The sequence below is a fragment of the Tamandua tetradactyla genome, chromosome 26 (genome assembly GCF_023851605.1).
Source record: "Tamandua tetradactyla isolate mTamTet1 chromosome 26, mTamTet1.pri, whole genome shotgun sequence".
NCBI lineage: Eukaryota > Metazoa > Chordata > Mammalia > Pilosa > Myrmecophagidae > Tamandua > Tamandua tetradactyla.
Window position 1 is genome coordinate 39,534,775 of NC_135352.1, and position 18,735 is coordinate 39,553,509.

Sequence of the window (18,735 nt, forward strand, 5' to 3'; positions counted from 1 at the left end):
CTCCCGCCAGGGCCGGGCCTGCTCCTCCGGCCGCCGCCGGGACTCGCCGCGGAACCCCGGGACACTGCAGCGGCGGGAGCGCGGCCGCGGCGTGGAGTCCTGCAACCCCGGGCAGCAGCGTCGCGGAAGCCGGGACACCTTTGCATGAGCACTAGAGGATCCCACCTCCCCGCGGCCGCTCCGGAAGCAGGGGCCAGCGCCGGGAGCTCCGAGCAAGGCGGGAGCCGGCGGCTGGGGGCGCAGGGTGCGGGGACCAGCTCGCCGTGGCCCATGGGGAGCCCGCGGCCACAGCGCCGCTGAGGCGGGCCAGGCGGGGGGCCGCGGCCCCGGCTGCAGCAGCCCCCTCTGTGCCTGCCGGGTCGGGCCCGGGCGCCCGGGGCCCGCGGGCTGCGGGAGATCGCCGGGTGCCGAGGCAGGGGCCCGGGCCGAGGGCGCGGCGGGGCTGCGCGCACGCTGGGGCGCGCGGAGGGGCGCGGGGGGCGAGATGAGTCTGGTCGGGGGCTTCCCGCACCACCCGGTGGTGCACCATGAGGGCTATCCGTTCGCCGCCGCCGCCGCCGCCGCGGCCGCCGCCGCCGCCAGCCGCTGCAGCCACGAGGAGAACCCTTACTTCCACGGCTGGCTCATCGGCCACCCCGAGATGTCGCCCCCCGACTACAGCATGGCCCTGTCCTACAGCCCGGAGTACGCCAGCGGCGCGGCGGGCTTGGACCACTCCCATTACGGGGGGGTGCCGCCGGGCGCCGGGCCCCCGGGCCTGGGGGGGCCGCGCCCCGTGAAGCGCCGAGGCACCGCCAACCGCAAGGAGCGGCGCAGGACTCAGAGCATCAACAGCGCCTTCGCCGAGCTGCGCGAGTGCATCCCCAACGTGCCCGCCGACACCAAACTCTCCAAGATCAAGACGCTGCGCCTGGCCACCAGCTACATCGCCTACCTCATGGACCTGCTGGCCAAGGACGACCAGAACGGCGAGGCGGAGGCCTTCAAGGCGGAGATCAAGAAGACAGACGTGAAGGAGGAGAAGAGGAAGAAAGAGCTGGTCAGTGCCCGGGGGCGCGTGGGGAAGGGGTGGCTGCGGGGACGCGCACTCCCGGCCAGCCTCGTCCCGTCGGGCTGAGCCGCCCGCGCCAGGCTTCGCCCCGAGAAGGCTGTGGGGATGGTTTCCTGCCTACGCGGACGAGATGGGGGCGGGGAGGGTCCGGGCGGCGGCCGGGGAGGGGGCGAGGGCCGCTGCGCGTCTGCGACCTTCCCTTCGAGTCGCTCCCCCGGGCATTTGGGGCGGGCCTCGAGGATCCGCAGCGCGAGCCATTTCCCCCACACCGCGACCGGCTCAAACTCCTGACTCGGGGCGGGTGAGAGCCTTCATTTGGCCTTGGATGCAAGCTGCTGTGAGATAAATCTAAACATAGTCGCCCAGAAATGCTGAATTCCAATTATTTCACTATGATCGCATTTCCTCTTCCGGAGAGCTCGGCTGCTGAACCGTAAGACAGTTTGGTGTTTCTTTTCGTTTTGTGTCCGGAAGATGGAAAGGCAAACTTAAAATTTAAAAATTTAACTGCAGAAGTTTTCCTTTGGTGGTGAGGGTAAAATGTAATTTCCAAGATGAATACAATGCACAGGTATTTCTAGTTTTTATTTGCATGAGCCTGTACCTTTTAAGACAAAGGGGAAAAAAGTGAATATTACTGTGCTCATTGTTCTTGTTTAACAGTGACACAAGAATAAACGAGAGGTTCAACGTTTTTTTTTTTCAGGTTCCTGCCAGAGCCATAGCCCGGAAGGCCTAGGAAACAATTTCATTTGTTGAGTTGTTGTTTTGGGGGCCCCCTCCCGACCCCTCGGTCGCTGCCTCATCAAGTGGCATCCCATATGATCAGGGTTTTAAGAGGCCTTGGAGAGGCCGGGTCGCGCTGAGGCTGAGAGCCGCGGACCCGTAGCCCAGGCCGGGCCCAGGGGCCTCCTTCGCTCTGTCTTTTCCAGAGCGTAGCCCGGGGAATGCGATTGAAAACAGGGGAAAAAAAAAAAAAAAGACTGAGCGCGGGCCCTCGCCTCTGCCCCTGCCCGCTGAGTCAGAGGAAGGCTCCAAGCGCCTCCAGGAACGACTGAGAACGCGCGGGGCTTTATAAACTTGTGGCTCCCGGAGCTGGGCTCTGCAGATTCCGGGAGGCCTGCACAGAGCTGGGCCGCGCAAGCCTTGCTTTCTGGAGAGGTCCCATTTAGAGCCGCCTGCCCCCTCGCCCTCGCCCCCTCTTGCTTCCCTCACCGTCTCCCGAGGCGGGGAAAGCGTCAGGGCGCTGCCAGGTCACCTTCTGAATCTCTCTTTCCGCTTTTTTCCCCCTCGCCTCCCCTCTGCCCAGAACGAAATCTTGAAAAGCACAGTGAGCAGCAGCGACAAGAAAACCAAAGGCCGGACGGGCTGGCCGCAGCACGTCTGGGCTCTGGAGCTGAAGCAGTGAGGAGGAGGAGGAGGAGGAGGAGAAGGAGGAGGAGGAGGAGAGCGAGCCAGGGCCGCGGCTCCGGCTGCAGACCGGGACTCCCGGCAAGCCCTCCGCGCTCCGTTCTGAGGACTACTTGCATTTGGAATCATCCGGTTTATTTATGTGCAATTTCCCTCCCTTCTCTTGTCCCCTTTAAGGCATCCGCTCCCCACCCCCACTCCAAAACAAAAAGTGGATATTTGAAGAAAAGCATTCCATATTTTAATATGAAGAGGACACTTCCGCGTGGTAAGGGAACCCCGCGTCTCATAGATTCTGTGTGAATGTTCCCTCCTTGCTGTGTAGACACCAGCGCGGTCCCCTCCCCGCCTGCCCAACCCTTACCTGCTAAAGAGTGGATAATAGTGCGTATGTGGAGTGTATCTTTAACACTTGACCTTTTGGATATAAATATTCCTGGGAATTATAAAGTTTTATTTCAATGCAGTAAACGGGGCCGCTAACGTTTCTGTTGGGTGGGCATCCAGTGCTGTCCTTTCATCTGTGGCCCTTCCCTCTTCAAGATGTTGCCAACAGCTACTTGTTTTGTGCACTTCCGTCCTCTAAAAATAAGTGGAATTTAATTAATATTGAAGGTGTAAACGTTGTAAGTATTCAATAAACCACTGTGTGTTTTTTTTTTACAAAAAAAAAACCCCAATCTTTTCATGGTTGATACCTCAAAAGTTTTGAAAACAAAGCTGTTATACTTGTTTCCATAATATTTAAAATATGCAGAAGTAAACTAAATTATCTTGATTGCCTCTAACTTTATTTGAAAGAGTCAGTGGTTTCGACCCAGCATCATCGTGCCCTTGTGTCCACTCAGGGGGAAGAGGTTCCCTTAAGGGGACGTGTCCTCGGTGGAGAACAGGCCAAAGAGCATGGGGCCCCTCCCCCTCCCCCTCCCCAGCCCCTCACCCGGGAGCGCGCCGACTGAGTGGTCTCCGGAAGGAAGGTCTAGGCTGCAGCATGGCCTGGGCCGTGGTGCAGGGGAAATCCCACACATGCCACTTGGCGGTGGCTTCGGTTTTTGTTCAGGAACTTTGTCGGTACAGGAGGTTCCGGGCGTTATTGCAGCCTCAGAAACTAGTCAGAAGTGTTTAATTCAATGAATAGGGCTTTCATCCAAGAAAAATGGGGGAGGGGGGAAATAAGAAAAGAGAAGCTTTTGCTGGTAGTCTCGATCGCGGGGTCCCTGTGTGAGCAGGCTCAGGGACTCGGGCATGGAAAGAGGGGAGGGCCTTCGAGAAATGTCCATGATTAGGTAACAAGGAGTTTTACGTCAAGTAAGAAATCGCGAACAACATCACGGATTTAAAGGGCTGGGGTGAGGGGAGGTAGATTTACAAGGAGTCACCGGGAACTCAATATTAACTGTGCGACGTCTGGAGTCTCGGGTGCCTTAGCCCAGACCAGCCGAGCGCCGGGGCCCTCCCGCCGCCCTCGCGCCCCAGCCCCCGGCTGCCGGCCCCCCACACCCCGCGGGTGGGCGCTCCCGTGCTGCCCCGGGCCCGGGGCCCGACCAGACCCCAGCCTCCGCGGGCGGAGCGGGAGAAGATGGAGCGTGGTGAGGGGCTCGCAGGCTCGGGAGTGGCGGGGCGGCGGGGAGGACCCGGCGGGGGAGTGCGGAAAGGTGGAAGGGTTTCTGCGCGCTGCGTTTCCGGAAACGCGCCTGTGTATCCTTCTGGTGTTGGGGAGCTTGGCAGAGGATTTCCAGCTTGGAGGCTATCCTTGGGGGGGGCGGGGGTCGCACCTCGGCCGCGGGCCCAGACCCTGCCCCGAAACCCCCGGGGTGCCTGCGGGAGAGGGTCTGCGGCCTGCGGCGCGCCCCGCCGGGCGCCGGGTGCTGGGAGACAGGGGAGCGCGCGGCTCTGCGGCCCGCGGCTGGGGCGGCTGACAACGCCAGGGCGAAGGGTTAGAACAACTCAGCCAAAGCGATCTGAACTTTCTCCCCTCGGGTCAGCCGGCGCTGGGCCGGCCCGGTGGGCGCGGGGCTGTGTTTACAGACACTTGCCTTTGTTTATAGCACCGGGGGGCGGGCGTAGGCGCGCCGTGAATTTCTGTGGCTCTCCGGGATCCCTGTCGGAGTGCCCGAGAGGCGCCCTTCCTCTCTTGCCCACAGCCGCTGTCTGCTTCTTCACCTTCCTCGGCTCTCAGGAGAAAGGAGCCGGGCCCAAGGGCTGGAAGGAAGGAGTGTGCCAGAGCGGTGTGTAGGAAATGGTGGAGGAGGCGGTGGTGTTTTTCAAAGAGCAGCCAGAGAGGAGTCATCTGCGCCACGCCCGTGAGCCTGTGCTTTCCCTGGGTAGCTGCTACTTCTCCAGCCGCGCTTTAGCACACTTTTTCTGGTTTTTTGAACACCAGCAGAGGGGAGGCAGGAAGACCCTGATGCACCGACCTACGCGACAGCTCACTAGCACACGTGCTTTTAAAGCCGCGCTCCAAAAACTCCGGCCTCTTTGTCTGGCTGGGGCCAGGCGCTGCCCGCCCCCTCTCCCGCCTCCCGCGCCTCTTCCCTCGCACACCGGGCAGCCCCCGCGGACACTCCAACCTCCTCTACACTCCAGCCCGCCGCCCAACACGGCCTGCCCGGCCCCCGGCTGGTCCCAACACCCCAGCTGCCTCCACGCCTTAGGCGGTCGAATCCTCTAACCGGCAGGACTCCCCCCAGCCAGCAGGACACCCCGAATTTCTTGTCACTCTAGCTGCCCCAGCGCTCCTAGACACCCAACATCCCTGCGGCCCGTTGTCAACCCCTGCGGAAGCGAGTGATGGGCGGGCGTTTTTTTTTCTGCATTTTCGTATTTTTCTCTTCAACGTACTTTTCTCTTAACTCCCTTTGTTCTTTGCTTCTTTAAAAAGAAGGAAGAAAGAAAGAGAAGACAAGAAAACGAGGTTTCCAAGTACCCGCCTTACGGGTCCGGCTACTAGGCCTCTCTTTTAATTGCCCGGATAATGTGGTTGCTGCCATTTTGTTAAAAGCAATCACTCCTCAGCGAAATCACAAGCGCTCTAGACAGGCCGGAGCCGACAAAAATGTAGGATTTGACGTTAAAAGCTAAATGGGAAGCCGGGGCGGCGGAAGGTAAATTGATGGTGGATCTGGCTGTCAGGCCCCAGGCCCCAGACCGCCGCGGAGGCCGAGCGCCTGATAACCCCGGAGCGCCCGCGGGCGGGGACTCGGCCTCAGGGTTGAGTGTGAGTGCGTTTGTGTGTGTGCGAATGTATTTTCCTGCAGACTCATTTTCATCTGCGCTTGGGGAGGCGTTGGGGATATCCTGAAGGATATGACCCCAGCACCATCTCTGCTCTCAGTCGCAATTCTCCAGGACTTTCTCCCCCACCGGAGGTTCTGACTGCGGCTTTAGGGCTTTTATTTTTTTTCGGGGTGAGCAGACTAGAAGATAACAGCAAAACCACTTGGGGTTCTGCCGCCTTCTAAATCCCAGGACCATCCCCTGGGGATCGGGGAGAAGCGCCACCCTTGGGGCAGTTTGCGGAAGACACTGAGCGCCTAGACTGGCCTTTTGGCTGAGGCAGCTCTCCTCAGGTATGGGGAGGGGGCGGGGGCGGGATTCTGGTTGCCTTCACCAGGAGCTGGCTGCAGCCGTGATGCAGCCTAGGGCCCTTGGAAAACGTGTGTGTGTGTGTGTGTGTGTGTGTGTGTGTGTGCATGAGTTGGGTGCAGGGCATTGTAGCTTTCCGATCCACCCCGACCTACCCGCCTGCGCGCTGCCCCCCGGGTCTGCGAGAATCGTGGAGCTGGTCTCCCCACCCGGCTTGTTAGAGCAGCTGGAGTTGAGTTGGACGCAAGCGGAATTCGCAGGAAAGGGTGCCGAGGGTGCCGAGGGCTCCAAGGGCGAGTGAGCGCCCATGCAAAGCTGCAGGAAGCATAAGAAGGTCTCGCAGCGCCTTCTAAGATCTTAGCTTTGCCTTTAGATTACGGGCCACTTGTCAGGGTCTGAGATGTGTGTGCAGGGGACAGTAAACTGGGCCTGCATTACAAAGCTTGGGAAACCGCTAAATTATTCCAGGAGGACTAAGGAAACTCTGCATCTAACGCTGGGCACGGGATTTGGGGTTTTCCCTTCCGCAGCGGGGGAAGCCGCTCTGCGTTTTCCTGGCCTGCAAGTCCACCCGCGCGCCTGGGCTGGGAAAAGGGCCTGGCTTGAGGGTACCCAGCGGAGATGATCTGGAAGGAGGCTTGCGGAGTGGGCCAAGGACATGGCTGAACCCCGACCCTGGGCACTGCATGTCTCTCTGGATCTGTGGGCCTGAGGGAACCCATTCCCTCCAGCGGGTCCAGCTCCTACAGCTCAGAAGCGGGCGCGGTGAGCGTGAGCGAACGAGTGTCACCACGCACAGGACTCTCCGCCTGCTCGAGCTAACGGATCCTCTGGAGAGAAAGACCCTGGAGGTGCCCCGCGCTGGGGCCAGAGACCTCGGCCTGGCAGCCCCCTCCCTGAGGAAGCTCAGCTGCGCTGTGCATTGCTGCTGTAGTGATTGTGTCTGGAGGGGGGGGAGGTTCTGGGGAGGGGAGACCGAATATTTTTTAAACTGTTTAGAGAGGGGGCAACTCCGGGAAAAGAGATGAATCCTCATTTCCCGGGCCGGCAGCCCCCAGAGCGCCACCTTACCCCCAGCCAGTGCGCAAGGCGCCTCTTCCCATTTAGCAACTGCCTTTGCCCAGTTGGTCTTGGCCTGGAACAGCTCAGGGGCTCCTTCCTGCAGGGCTGCTGGGGGTGAAGGCGCACGCCATGTCTGCCTCACAGAAGTCACTGAATTCTCTCCCACTTCTCCTCGCTCCACCTTTGCCGAAGTCACTTCCCCGCCTCTTCCCCAACCCCCCCAACCTCCCCACCACCATCCCCCCCCCCCGCGCGCGCGCACACACACACACACACACACACACACACACTCCCCTCACATTCTCCCCGCGTTTGGGCCTCTTTGATGATCAGATGGTAGAGCCTTGATTACAAATTTATTCCCGGGCGCTCTGTCCGTCTTTATCTCGGCTATTAGGCACATCTGGGAGTGATTAGCGCCGCGCCCGCGCCGGCCCGCGCTCGCCGATCTGGCCGCGGCGGGGCCGCGAAGCCCGCTGACGTCAGGGCAGACGGCCCGGAGCCGCCCCGGCCGAGCTGGGTGTAACGCGCGGCCGCGCCGCCAAGTCCTCCCGGGCCAAGCCGGCAGCTGCAGCGCGCCGCCCGCCTGCGCGCGGGGCCTTTCTCAGGAGGTCTTTTTAGCCGGGAAGACGGTTTTGGTTTGCCTTGTTCCGGGCGTCGCGGGGCCGGTTAGCCGTCCCACCTCGGATCTCACCCCGGTTCGGTCCTGACCCGCCGGGCCCTCGCGGAGCTTTGCCCGCCTGGCGCGGATCGCCGGGGGTGGGGTGAGGGTGCAGGCCGGGGGTGGGGGCAGAGGGCGGAGGTTCGGCTCTTAGGCACCCACTCGGCCCTACCACCTTCGTGCAGGATGGCAGGGGGTGATGCCTAGCCGGCGGTCCGGCAGGCACTCGTTCCAGAGCTCTCTGCCCAGCTCCAGGCCGGGCCCGGGCCCTTGCACCTGCCAGTAAAGGCTGGTGGGTGTACTGGGCCTGGGTGCTCGGTCCCGCCCCGCAGCCGCAGGAGTTACCCTCGGCTCAAGCATTGGCAAAAACTTGCCCTCGAGGCCGAGGATGGCTGGCGACCGCGCTTTTCCCTGTGTTCTAAAGCCCCAAAGCAGAGGCCGGATATATTTGTATAATTCCTGGACCGACAGAAGGATGAACAGACCTCCTGCACGGCACCCTGCGGGGTTAAGGGGTGCTGGGATGAAACCAGCTCCCCAACTCTTCGGATCCGAGCCTCTCACGTCTGGCTAGTGATCACAGATCACCGGGGAAACTTTACGAAATTCCACATTTAGCCCCCATTTCACCCTACGTCCACGAGAAAGTCTGAGTCAACAGGTCAGGGGCGGGACTTGAGTCTGCAATTTTCCAAAGTTCCCACAGGATGTTGGGGAACCCTTACCTGAAGCCACACCCACCACCATCACTACCACTCCCGGCCTGGCAGCCCACCCCAAGCCGTCACACTGGCTTGGTGGCCATTGCAGTACTGGGTGGTTCCCCTGGGTTTTCCTTATTAAGGATGGGGATGGGGTGGAATGAGGGGTGAATTATTTAAAATCTCCACAGGGAGATAATTCTCCACATCGTGAGTCCGCTCTTCACCTTGATGCAATTGGGCAAGGCAAGGATTCTGGGCAACTCTGAAGATGTCATTTGTGTCTGCCCCGGCTGCTGAAGGCAAGCTGAGTGTTGGGTCTAAGCTACAGTGAATTTAGCTAGAGAGCGGGAAAGAAGGCAAAGCCTGCGATTTGAATGCAGTGACAAAAAGATCTATTTTGAGTGTCAAAGGCAAAAAATAAATGAATAAAGAGAGAATCCAACCAAACTTCCCAAATGTTCTCTCCTACTAGCTTGTTTGTGGCAACTCAATACACTGCAACTCTGCAGTGTCTTCGTGTAATCTAGAATGGAAAGAAGGCCATTTCCTCCCTAAGTCAGGGAAAACTGTCATGTTGAAGGCTTGCTCCCACCCCTTCTTATCCCCAGTCAAGAGGGAAGAAACACTGAGTCTGTGGTTTGGGGCATAGACATGGGGAACGAGGCTTTTAGCGAATTGTACCCTTAAGGACTTGGGTTCCCTGGACCCTCTGTGCCTCTAGGAGGGGAGAGGGTTTCTCAGCAGGCAGTTTCCCACAGTCCAGGCAAATACCATCATTCAGGCCACTTTTAAGACAAATACAAAACAAAAATTAAAAAAAAAACCCATTGCTGTTGCTTTTCACGGTCACAATATAAATGAACTTTTTCTTGAACTAGATGAGATGACTCAACATGGACCACAGGCCCAGAGAGCTCCAGTTTATATTTCCAAGCAAAGGAGACAGGCTTGTAGGCATCTAAGTCGTTTATGTAAAGGATCAGAGGGCCCTCGCCAGCCCAACTAACAACCCACTTGTCTTTAGTGCACGGCCAGTCATGAGCAACCAGACCCAACCCATGCTTCCTTGTAATGGAAAAAGTGTTTTAAATTATCAGTCTCGCTTGTAGCTCCAAATTATCTTTCAACCCAGTGATAAACATAACCGAAAGAATCGGGTATCCCTGCAGATTCTCCTGAAAGAGGTTGGGCCCGCGGCTGCTCCATCGTCTGAAATGATTTAGAACAGTGAACAAACTGTGCAGTTGCCCAGGAACAGAAAGAATATTCAACCTTCATTGAAGACGTTGCCCTAGAGAAGAGGCCAGAAAAGAGATTCTAAATTAAGATGGCAGTAAATCCCTCCTTTGTAAAAAGAGGGAAGTCAGCAACCGCTGACGTCCCTGCACCGCCGCCTTCAATTTAAAATGGGTTGTTATTGATGCTGATCTCGTCTTGAGCTGACATTTTTGTCTTTGGGAAAAGGCACAAATGCAGGAAAACTAAAATGTGTTTGTTATTTTTGCTTTAAAAAAAAGAAAACCTGAAAGTGCACCTAAGCCTGTAACGGGAACTGGCAGAGGAAGGAAAGCTGGCGGGGTTCAGGGGGAGAGAGTGGCCGCCAGACCCGGGCTATCGCCTTCGCGCTGCAGATCTGGTTTCCATATTCTTGCCCAGTAATCACCCAAAGCCATAACTGTCTCTAAAATTATTCATTAAAGTCATTTTCAGGGATTCTCTCAGTGTGATTCTTACATTTATGATCTTCTGAGAGCTATGACATCAGCCTCGGTGTTTTTCCCCCTTTTAATTACGGTTCGGGGTAGAGAGAGGGGCATGTCTGTGCGTGGGGCGGGGCGGGGCCGGGGTGGAATCCGCTGGCGGCTGTGCTCCTGGCGCGGTCAGCTGCGCCCCGGCGCGCAGACATCCTTTGATTAAGGAGGGTATTTCGAGGAGCGCAGGCTGTGCAGAGGATCATGGCTGTGCCCTGTGGTGCTGTCAGCAGTGACAGATCCCAGATGGGGCCGCTACTGTATGGCAGATTGAGTTTCTCAGCAGAAAACTCGCCCTCCCTCCTAAGCGTCTTCAAAAACCTTCTCCAGATACTCCAGGTCGCTTCGCGTGAACTGAAAAAATCCAACCCCAAAGTTGGTTTTGCCTGCCTGTGTGTATGTTAGAGCTTTTTTTTTTTCTTTCCATCCTCCCCCCACCCCCCTTCTTTTCTCACGGCACATCCTCCTCCTCCGATCATCTTCGCCCTGCAGGGCGGCCCGGCTGCTAAGAGCACGGACCGGCGGGCCTGGGGGTTCCTGGGGGCTCCTGGGGGCCCGGCCCCAGCGCCGCGCCGACGACCCAGCACCGAGGGGCCCCGAAGGCAAGCCGGTGGGTAGGGGCGCGGGGATCACTCTGCAGCACTGCAGGAGCAGGGATGGGCTGCGGGACCCAACGTTCCCCAGTCGGAGAGCGGGGAAGGGGGGAGGGGCGCGGAAAGGCGGAAGCGGAGAATAATCTGGCCTGGCTCCCTCTTCCTTTCCTTCCCTTCCCTGGGTGGCGCGGTCCTGCTCGCCTGGGCACCCGGAGGGGTGGGTGCTATCTGCGGGATAGGGAAACGGCGAGAAGGCAGGTCTCTCGAGTCAGCAGGAGCCCAGCACTGTCCACGACGGAAGGAGGAGGGTGGAAAGCAGCAGAAGGGGGCTGCGGGAGTCTCCGCTGCAGCCCAAGCTGGGGGGCCGGACTGGGGCCTCGCGGGGTTGAGAGGGGGCGCATGGACACTCGGCTTTATGCACAATAAATATTCTGCCTCTTGGGGATTAGGACCCTGAGTCCCCAGTGCCTACTCCTGGAGACGCTTCAGGTTGGAAATTCAGTTGCAGAAACATCCAGACTTATTTTAAGCCTTCATTTAAAAAATGAATAACTTCAGGAATAAAAATCTCTTCTCGGGCGCCCGAGACCCGCTGCCGCCCCCACCCCGCCCCACGCCCAGCCCCTCCAAGTGTGTCCAGTCGGGCCCGTGGGGAACGGCGGCTGGGAAAGGGGGTGGGGGATGGGAGGCACAGAGAAAAGCGCCCTGCACCCCGAATTTAAACGGATTTCACCGCTACACCCATCCCTGCCCCAGGGTCCCCTTCACTGCAGAACGCTGCTTGCTAGGCGGCCGCGCGCCGGGGACCCGAGAGCGAGAGACCAGGAAGAGGGGAACTTGGAGAGAACAAATTTTGTTTGGTTTTACTTTGAAGATGAGCAACTTGTTCTTAAAAGGTGCCTTGCAGCCGCGTCTATCCTCCACGCCCTGCCGGTGAGGGCGGCTTGGAGAGCCTGGGTTCCGCTGTTCCTAGAGGACAGCCCAGCGCCGCAGGGCCGGGGCCGGGGTGCCGGGGAAGGGCGCGTCTCCCACTAGCAGGGCCGCCGGGCCTTGGGCTGCTTTCCCGGACTCGGGCCCGGCTGAGGCCGGGGGTCCAGGAGGCGGCGGCCGAGGGAATTTCGCCTTGTCTGTGCGCCCTGCCCCGGGTCGTTTGCGGCCAAGCGGGCTTCTCTTAAAGAAGCCCTCGGGCCCAGGCGCTGGAAAGATCGGGTGCTTCTCATGTCTTCCAGTCGGCTCCCCTGGCTGGCTCGGTTTTGCTTTTGTGTTTAAAGAAAAGAGGCGGCACACCGCTTTCCTGTTTTGTGTCAAAAGCAGACTGGTCGCGCACGTGTCCTCCTCGGGTTTGTGTGATGAGTGTGTGGATGTATCCGGCCGCTGGCAGTCCTGGGACACGGGCTGGCTTGAGGGAACCTGTGGAGCCTGCATGACAGCACTCACCCGAGAGAAACCAATCTAGCCGCCTTTTCCCGTGCAATTTCCCTCTCGGTTATCCGGCAAAACCGCAAAGCTATACAAAAGCAAAACACACTGCAATTTCAAAACTCCCGCTCGCCCCCTCTGGAAGGCAGCTTTTATTTTTTACTGCCCTTGCTGAATGAAAGTGATTTATTTTGATTATTTTTTTTCCTTGTACCCACATGCCTTGTAAAAGGTTCCCGAGCAGCGGCCTGGCCCCTCTCTGATGACCGCAGGGTCTTGCTTCCAGACTGCAGCCGGCCCCTTGGTTTTTAAGTCCTCATCTGCAGTCGAGGTGTAATTGTGACCCCGCCCGAGCCGCGAGCCTCCCGGGGGGCCTGCGGGGCCTGCGCCGGGGCCGGGACCTCCCAAGTGGCGGGTCTGGGCGCCCCGGGCCGCGCGGCCCTTCCCCGCCCCGCCGCCTCCGCCCGCGCTCCCTCCCCTGCGGACTCGGCTCCCTGCGCCCTGGGGCCGCGGCTCACCCGCGCCGCCGCGCGCAGCCTGCCTCCTTCCCTCGACTGTTTGGGTTTTCTCGGGTCCTTTTCTCCTCCGTCGCCTCCGCATTGAAATCCCAGGGCCGGAGGAGCAAAGCGGAGCTTTCCCGGAATCGGGGGGACAAGAGCCGGGAGCCTGTCGCCCGCTCGGCGCCTCGGCGGAGTCGGACCCCGGGCGGCTCCTGCGCAGCGTCAGCGCGGGCTAATTTACCTTCCCGGGGCGTCTGTCAATATGACTAATTTCCACCGGGGTCAAAAAGCCTCTCTCCGGCAGTTCATCTTGGAGCGCTCTCTTACGTAGCAGACGGGGTCGGTTGTTTGGTTTCCAGCCCCAGAAATAAATACTCTTGGGGCGTCTCTGCCAGGGCACCGGAGAGGACCAGAGGTATATACACGGTGTCAATTAAAGGCAGTTTTCCTTGAACTCTGAACTGTGATTGGGCTTAAACGACAGCGACCTACAGCCTTTTAATGCGCATTCCCTAACTCGTCCTTGATACCCATGCTTTGTTTAGGAGCAGGAAATCAAAACAGAGGGAAAGAATGACGGCTTCAGTTTTTCTCTGTCGCGTGTGGATTTGTGCTGGCACGTTTTCTTCTCATTTCAGGATGTGATTTAAGCATAGGATAGGCGCGCCTTGCTAATCTGACCTAGTCAGACAATATATCAACCGGGTGGTACTTTCATAACAGTTTTTTAACTTCTACCAATCTCTAAGCGTGATCAGCGCTGTGGGTGTGACGATTCCCCGTGCTGGGAGACGCGGCTGCTGAAGCTGGGTGTACAGCGCGGATTCGCTTTCAGCATTGAGCTGAGGGAAGCCAACGGCCCAGCGGAGAGAGGGCGAGTCCATGTGTGCAAACTTCGGCGTTGTCTCTAACAGGGAGCAGGGAGCTGAAGGGCACTCAACCTCCGGGGACACCCAGGTTGGCCCTTCAGGCGTTGCCGAAGGGAAACCTGTCCAGTTCGGGAATTGGAGTCCAGCAGGGAAGCGAAAGCCCCCAAATAACTCATTTGCCTCCCACCCAGCTTCGGGCACTGAGGCCTCAACTAATGAACTTCCCGAGTTAAATGTGTAACAAACCCTGTGGGGGGGGGGACGCCTGTCTTTTTGTCCTTCTTATAGGTAAGCACATACCTGGGCTCTAGGCAGTTGAAAGCTGTGGATGGAACCCACCGGGAAAATATGTTCAACTGAGAAAGTGAAGGCGAAGCCCTAAACCCGCGCGCCTTAGGAAGCCTCACCCAGGGCTGCCTCAACTCCCTGAGCCGAGCCTCACCCCACAAGGGCCCCACCCAATGTGCACACCCGAGCACGGACACTGGGACAGTGCATGCACGCACACGCACACACACTCACACACTCACTCACCTCCTTTTCTCGCATCTGTTGCTGCATTTATGACCTAATGAAAGTATATCCTTTGGGAGGAAGACTGTCTTTGAAACGTGAAATATGAAGAACCCGTTCCAGTATTCCCCTCCACGCCAGACCCCATCTTGAAGATTTTTTTTTAGCACGAACATCTTTACTCCTTCTGTTGCCTCCATAGTCACCCTGTTATTTTCACTAAATGATGAGAATTGGCTCTAAGCTTAGTCTCTGTGGAAGGAGAAACATCTTCAACCTGAAGATTTATCTTTATTTGGGAACAGGCATGCCTTGGGAAAAAAAGCAATTTTACTTTCTGTCCCTGGTCATCTTTTGAAAACTATAGCATCACAAGGTTTCACTTCAGCAAAAAAGCTTGGAAATCCAAGAGATTGTTCGTGTCCCTTGCCTTTTCTCCCTGCTGCACCATTTTCCCCAGTTCCATTGGCCCATCTGTGCTACTTCTTGCTCCTCTGAAATCGCTCCCAGTTTCCAGGATAACTGCATATCCCTTTGGAAATCAGATAGTTAACCACCTGCCTTTATGGGAAAAGGCAATCTGATTTTGTGCTTCAGGGGAAGATCTGCGTATTAACACAAGAGGGGAGATGCAGAGATTATGCTCCATGTGGTTTTCTAGATGCCATACCTTTAAATAAGACATCGTTTTAAAAGGCTTTCATTTTGCAATTTGACCTTCGCCATGAAAGTTGGGTTTAGTTGTTTACTAGCAGGCTGTGCAACCAGAAAAGCTCTAGGAGACATAAACATCACTGTAAGTCAAAGAGTTGCATCCTTTGGGAGGGTGGGTGGATTTATTTGCTTATTTCCACATTTCTTGAAGAATGCAGCAGTTCTAACTTAAAGTCTTTGGGGCATCCAGGCATCCAGGCCTCCGTTTAATGGCCTGGGGATGCAGTGGGGTGGACTATTCAACTCTTCTTAGTTGATCCCTTTTCTTTGAGTTTATACCCTAAGGGAGTTTTTAATCTCTCTTTTATCGTGTAGGTTTAAAACATTAAGTTTCCAGAGTAGGATTTGCCCAACAAGAACGTTTATGCCTGGTTAAAGTCTTGGGAGAGGGCAGACATCTTGCACTGGCCTTGAGAGGGCTGAGAGGCACCGCGTGTGTGGTGGTGGGGTTAGGGCCCTGAGAGGCGGTCATTTCTAGGGAAGTCTTGTCCTCCTTGTAATATAAAACGTCCATTTTCAAACATCCATTTTACAAATGTCAACCCTTTTCCGTCGTGTTCTGGCTTTGCCTCTAGTCTTGGGAGTGACAGCTTGGCCAGCCCTGCAAGTCGGTGTTCCCAGGGACCCCATTTAACGGGAGGAGCAAATGAATATCGGCAAAACTCCCCACTTTGGGAAGAGGAAGGAGGAGGAGTTTGCATTTCGCCTCATCTGAACTTTTATTCTTCTGTTGTAGAAGTATTCCTTTCTAGTCATGTTTCCACCTTATGACCCACTAAAGAACAAAGAAGTTTATTACATGTTTAAGCCCCACATACTCTGTAGATTATCTCTAAATCCTCCTCCTCAATATGTGATATCTAACTGTATTCAACATATAATAGCTCTCATATATATCTGTGTATATGTGTGTATCTCTGGATAGATTCATCTCTATTGAATAGGCAATACATTCTCGTGGCTAGAAATATACAAAATGTATAAGTGAAAAGTCTTTCAATAGCTGTCCAGTTGCCCTCACTAAATTGCTGTTTATTTCTTGTGTCTCCTTCCAGAGCTTTCTAATGCATAGAACAGCAAATACTAACAGAATCTCCATGGTTCTAGGATGAAGCAGATTATTCCACTTCTATCTGTTCTGCCAATCAGGAGGAGGAAAGGGAGAAATCCCTGGAAGTTTGAAGGAATGTAAGAGGTTCACACGAAATACAGTCTGGTCAGGACGTGCGAGGCCCCTGATTGCAATTTTAAATATTGGAGTAAGACAGGAACCTTTGCAGAGCAACCAATCCCTCAGGCTCCAAATTGGGTGGTTTGTCTTTTCCCAGTGATTTCAGCCAAAGAATAAGGGAAAAGGAGGGAAGGGAAGGAAGAAAAGTGAGCAGCAAGAGAAAAGCCAACAGATTTTAGAAATGTGGGAACATTTTTGTTGTTTTTGTCGTTTTTCATTTTTTAGGGCATGCCTCCTCCCCCTCCTCCAACTCAAATTGAAAAGAATTGAATTGTTATGCATTAAATAAGTAAAAGACAATAAATTTTCTCCTGGTATAGAGGTTTTGCCATGTTCTAGCCTGTAGCTATGTTGTATAGATTAATAAATAGAGGGGGGAAGAATTGAGGAATATGCGTTTATATAAAACAATGAAGATAACTTGTGCGGTGTAATATGTTACTATGTGTAGCCTTGATAGACTTCAGGCATTTTGTCCTTTGCAACTCAACAAGATAAAGCCAGAGATGACCACTGCCTATACGGAGTAGGTACCACCTTTAGTTAAATCAGTGCCGCCCTGGGAGAGTCTACCTGGGTCTGAGCCTGACCATCCTCCTCCTAGGTGTCAGGTGTGGATGGAGAAGAGGACACGCACACTCCCCTTGTAGGAAAAGTGCCATGCCCAGGGCTCCTTGCCTGGGATGGAGTCATTCTCTCCACTGGGGTGTTTGTATCTTTCTTCTACCTGGCCAGCATGTGTGGTTATTAGGTTGACTCTACCCGGGTCTGCCTCCTTCCCACTCCTTTCCTTATCCTTGCGGGCTGGAAGTATTTTCAGGTTCAGGATGGATTATAGTCATTACAGTGTGTGCGTGTGTGCCTGTATGTGTGTGTGATGGGTTGCTAAGCAACCATGCTCTCCATTAACCAAAACCAAAATTCTCTTCTTTCACTTTGAGCTTCTTCCACTCCTCTCTCATAATCCTACTGGATGCAGTAATAACACTGGAAACTCACAGCTGATCTCCTTTTCCTCCTTTGGGACAGATTCTTAACTGCCCTTCCAGGGAAGATCACCCACTGCCAGGTTTTAACCATAGTCCCTGCAGTTAAGCAGCCCTCTGAAGGGGGTTAGCTTTGAGATCACCCACTGTGCTCAAATGATGCCCTGGGAGGACCAAAGGACATTGGTGGGTGAAAAGGACCCCAAACCCTCTGCCCCCTGCAGCCCTGAAGCTGTTCATCAGACTGGAAACCAAAGCCTCACAGAACTCTGATTAATGTTTGCACATGGTGCCCAGCTCCTTGGCCAGTTTTATGGGGTTTCACAGGCAGAGCTTGAATCGGCAGGGTCAGGGTCTGAGGCTAGCGCTCCGATGAGGATTAAGGCTCCTAATGAATCATGTGAGCATGAGTGGTTGTGCCTGGGAGGTTGCTGTGTTCCGGAGACCTACCCCTCAGGCTCTCTCTCCTGCCTAGAAGGGAGGGCTGGTCTCCCAGGAGCAGCTAAAGAGGGCACGGCCAGAAGCTCACCATGGCCTCATCTGCATCTTGGCACAGAACAAGCCCAGAATGTATATATTTCTTCAAATGTTCACGAACAGAAAAGAATACTTTTGCCTGAACAGTATCGAATGTAAGCATGGAAGCCCGCTTTCAAGTTCAACTCATCCAACCACTTCTTTACCATGAGCAGGTTCAAGCCTAAAGAAAAGGTTGGGCTTGTGGTCACCAATTAGTGAAGCTGGGAGTGGCGGATTCCTCTCCCCTCCTTAGGTAGTTATTTGCAGTGATCTCTTGCTTGAGGAAGATACAAACCTAAATAAAGAGGAAGTTGCTGTAGGACGGGATGGGAAGGAAAAAAAACGGTGCGGACCGCCAGGGAGGAAAAGCCGTAGCCAGAGAAATGACAGTCTGGAGGTTGTTAATTGAGCCGTCCTATCTCCACCATTTTCCAAACGTCCTTACTCGACCCCAAGACAACTATGAGAGGCTCATACTTTCTCACCACAGATACTTTGTCTTGGATTTTTTTTTTTTTTTTTAAGCCAGCCAGGGACACCAGATTCTCCTCTCCTAGGGGAAAGGCATGCTTTTTCCCAAAGGGAAGCAGCTCTTATCAAAAGCCTTCCTGGATCTGGTGACAAAAAAGGACATGCGCCTCCAGAGTGTTGGGCGGGAGGCAGAGGTGGGCTGGGGGACACCAGCCCCGCGTGGGCCTAGGGTGAGTGCGCGGCGTCCAGGTTCCGAGTGGGCCGCACTCCTGGGAGCGAGATAGGCTGTGCCTGGTCCCCGGCTAGCGCCAATTCCCAGGGAACTGCAGGGGCGAGGCTGGTGGGCCACCGCACGGAGAAATGAAATGGGGGAAGAGGGCTCGCGAGCAGAGAGATGGCGGAACGACGAAATATGCTTTAAACATAGTCTCTCTTTAGGGCTACCAGATCCGGCCCGCGGCCTGGGCTGAACATGCTGCCTGAGCTGGATGTGTCTTTCTCGGAGGTGGGGACCCACCAAGGAGGTGCTGGGTTTTGTACGAATTTACGCCTAAAGACAACGACACACCAAGTTTACTCCTTTGGAGTGGGTCTCAGTGCGCCACGAGGCCGAGGGCGCCCTGGCCAGATCCGAGGGGCTGGACCCCACTGGCTCTTTCCTTAGGCCGCAGAAACACGGCAGAATAAAATGAAATA

The 18,735-nt window shown here is 55.8% G+C and overlaps 1 protein-coding gene and 1 pseudogene across 2 annotated transcripts in view; both read left to right on the forward strand.

Annotated features, from left to right (window-relative positions):
- The first annotated feature begins 484 nt into the window (after nt 1-484).
- HAND2 (heart and neural crest derivatives expressed 2) lies at nt 485-3,263 on the forward strand. The gene is made up of 2 exons (XM_077144660.1): nt 485-1,039; nt 2,361-3,263. The coding sequence occupies exons 1-2, from the start codon at nt 485-487 to the stop codon at nt 2,457-2,459; spliced, it is 654 nt and encodes a 217-aa protein (XP_077000775.1). The 3' UTR covers nt 2,460-3,263.
- Nucleotides 3,264-10,408: 7,145 nt separating this feature from the next.
- The window catches only part of LOC143669828 (small ribosomal subunit protein uS3 pseudogene), a 46,088-nt pseudogene continuing 37,761 nt past the window's right edge, over nt 10,409-18,735 (forward strand). Inside the window, exon 1 of the transcript XR_013169081.1 lies at nt 10,409-10,834. The product of XR_013169081.1 is annotated as a small ribosomal subunit protein uS3 pseudogene (transcript). The remainder of the gene's footprint in view (nt 10,835-18,735) is intronic.

Bases quoted from the DNA above. Each gene is read 5' to 3' on its own strand.
- HAND2 (XM_077144660.1), top strand. From the start codon at position 485: ATGAGTCTGGTCGGGGGCTTCCCGCACCACCCGGTGGTGCACCATGAG. The intron at 1,040-2,360 runs GTCAGTGCCCGG...CCCTCTGCCCAG, and splicing joins AGAAGAGGAAGAAAGAGCTG to AACGAAATCTTGAAAAGCAC.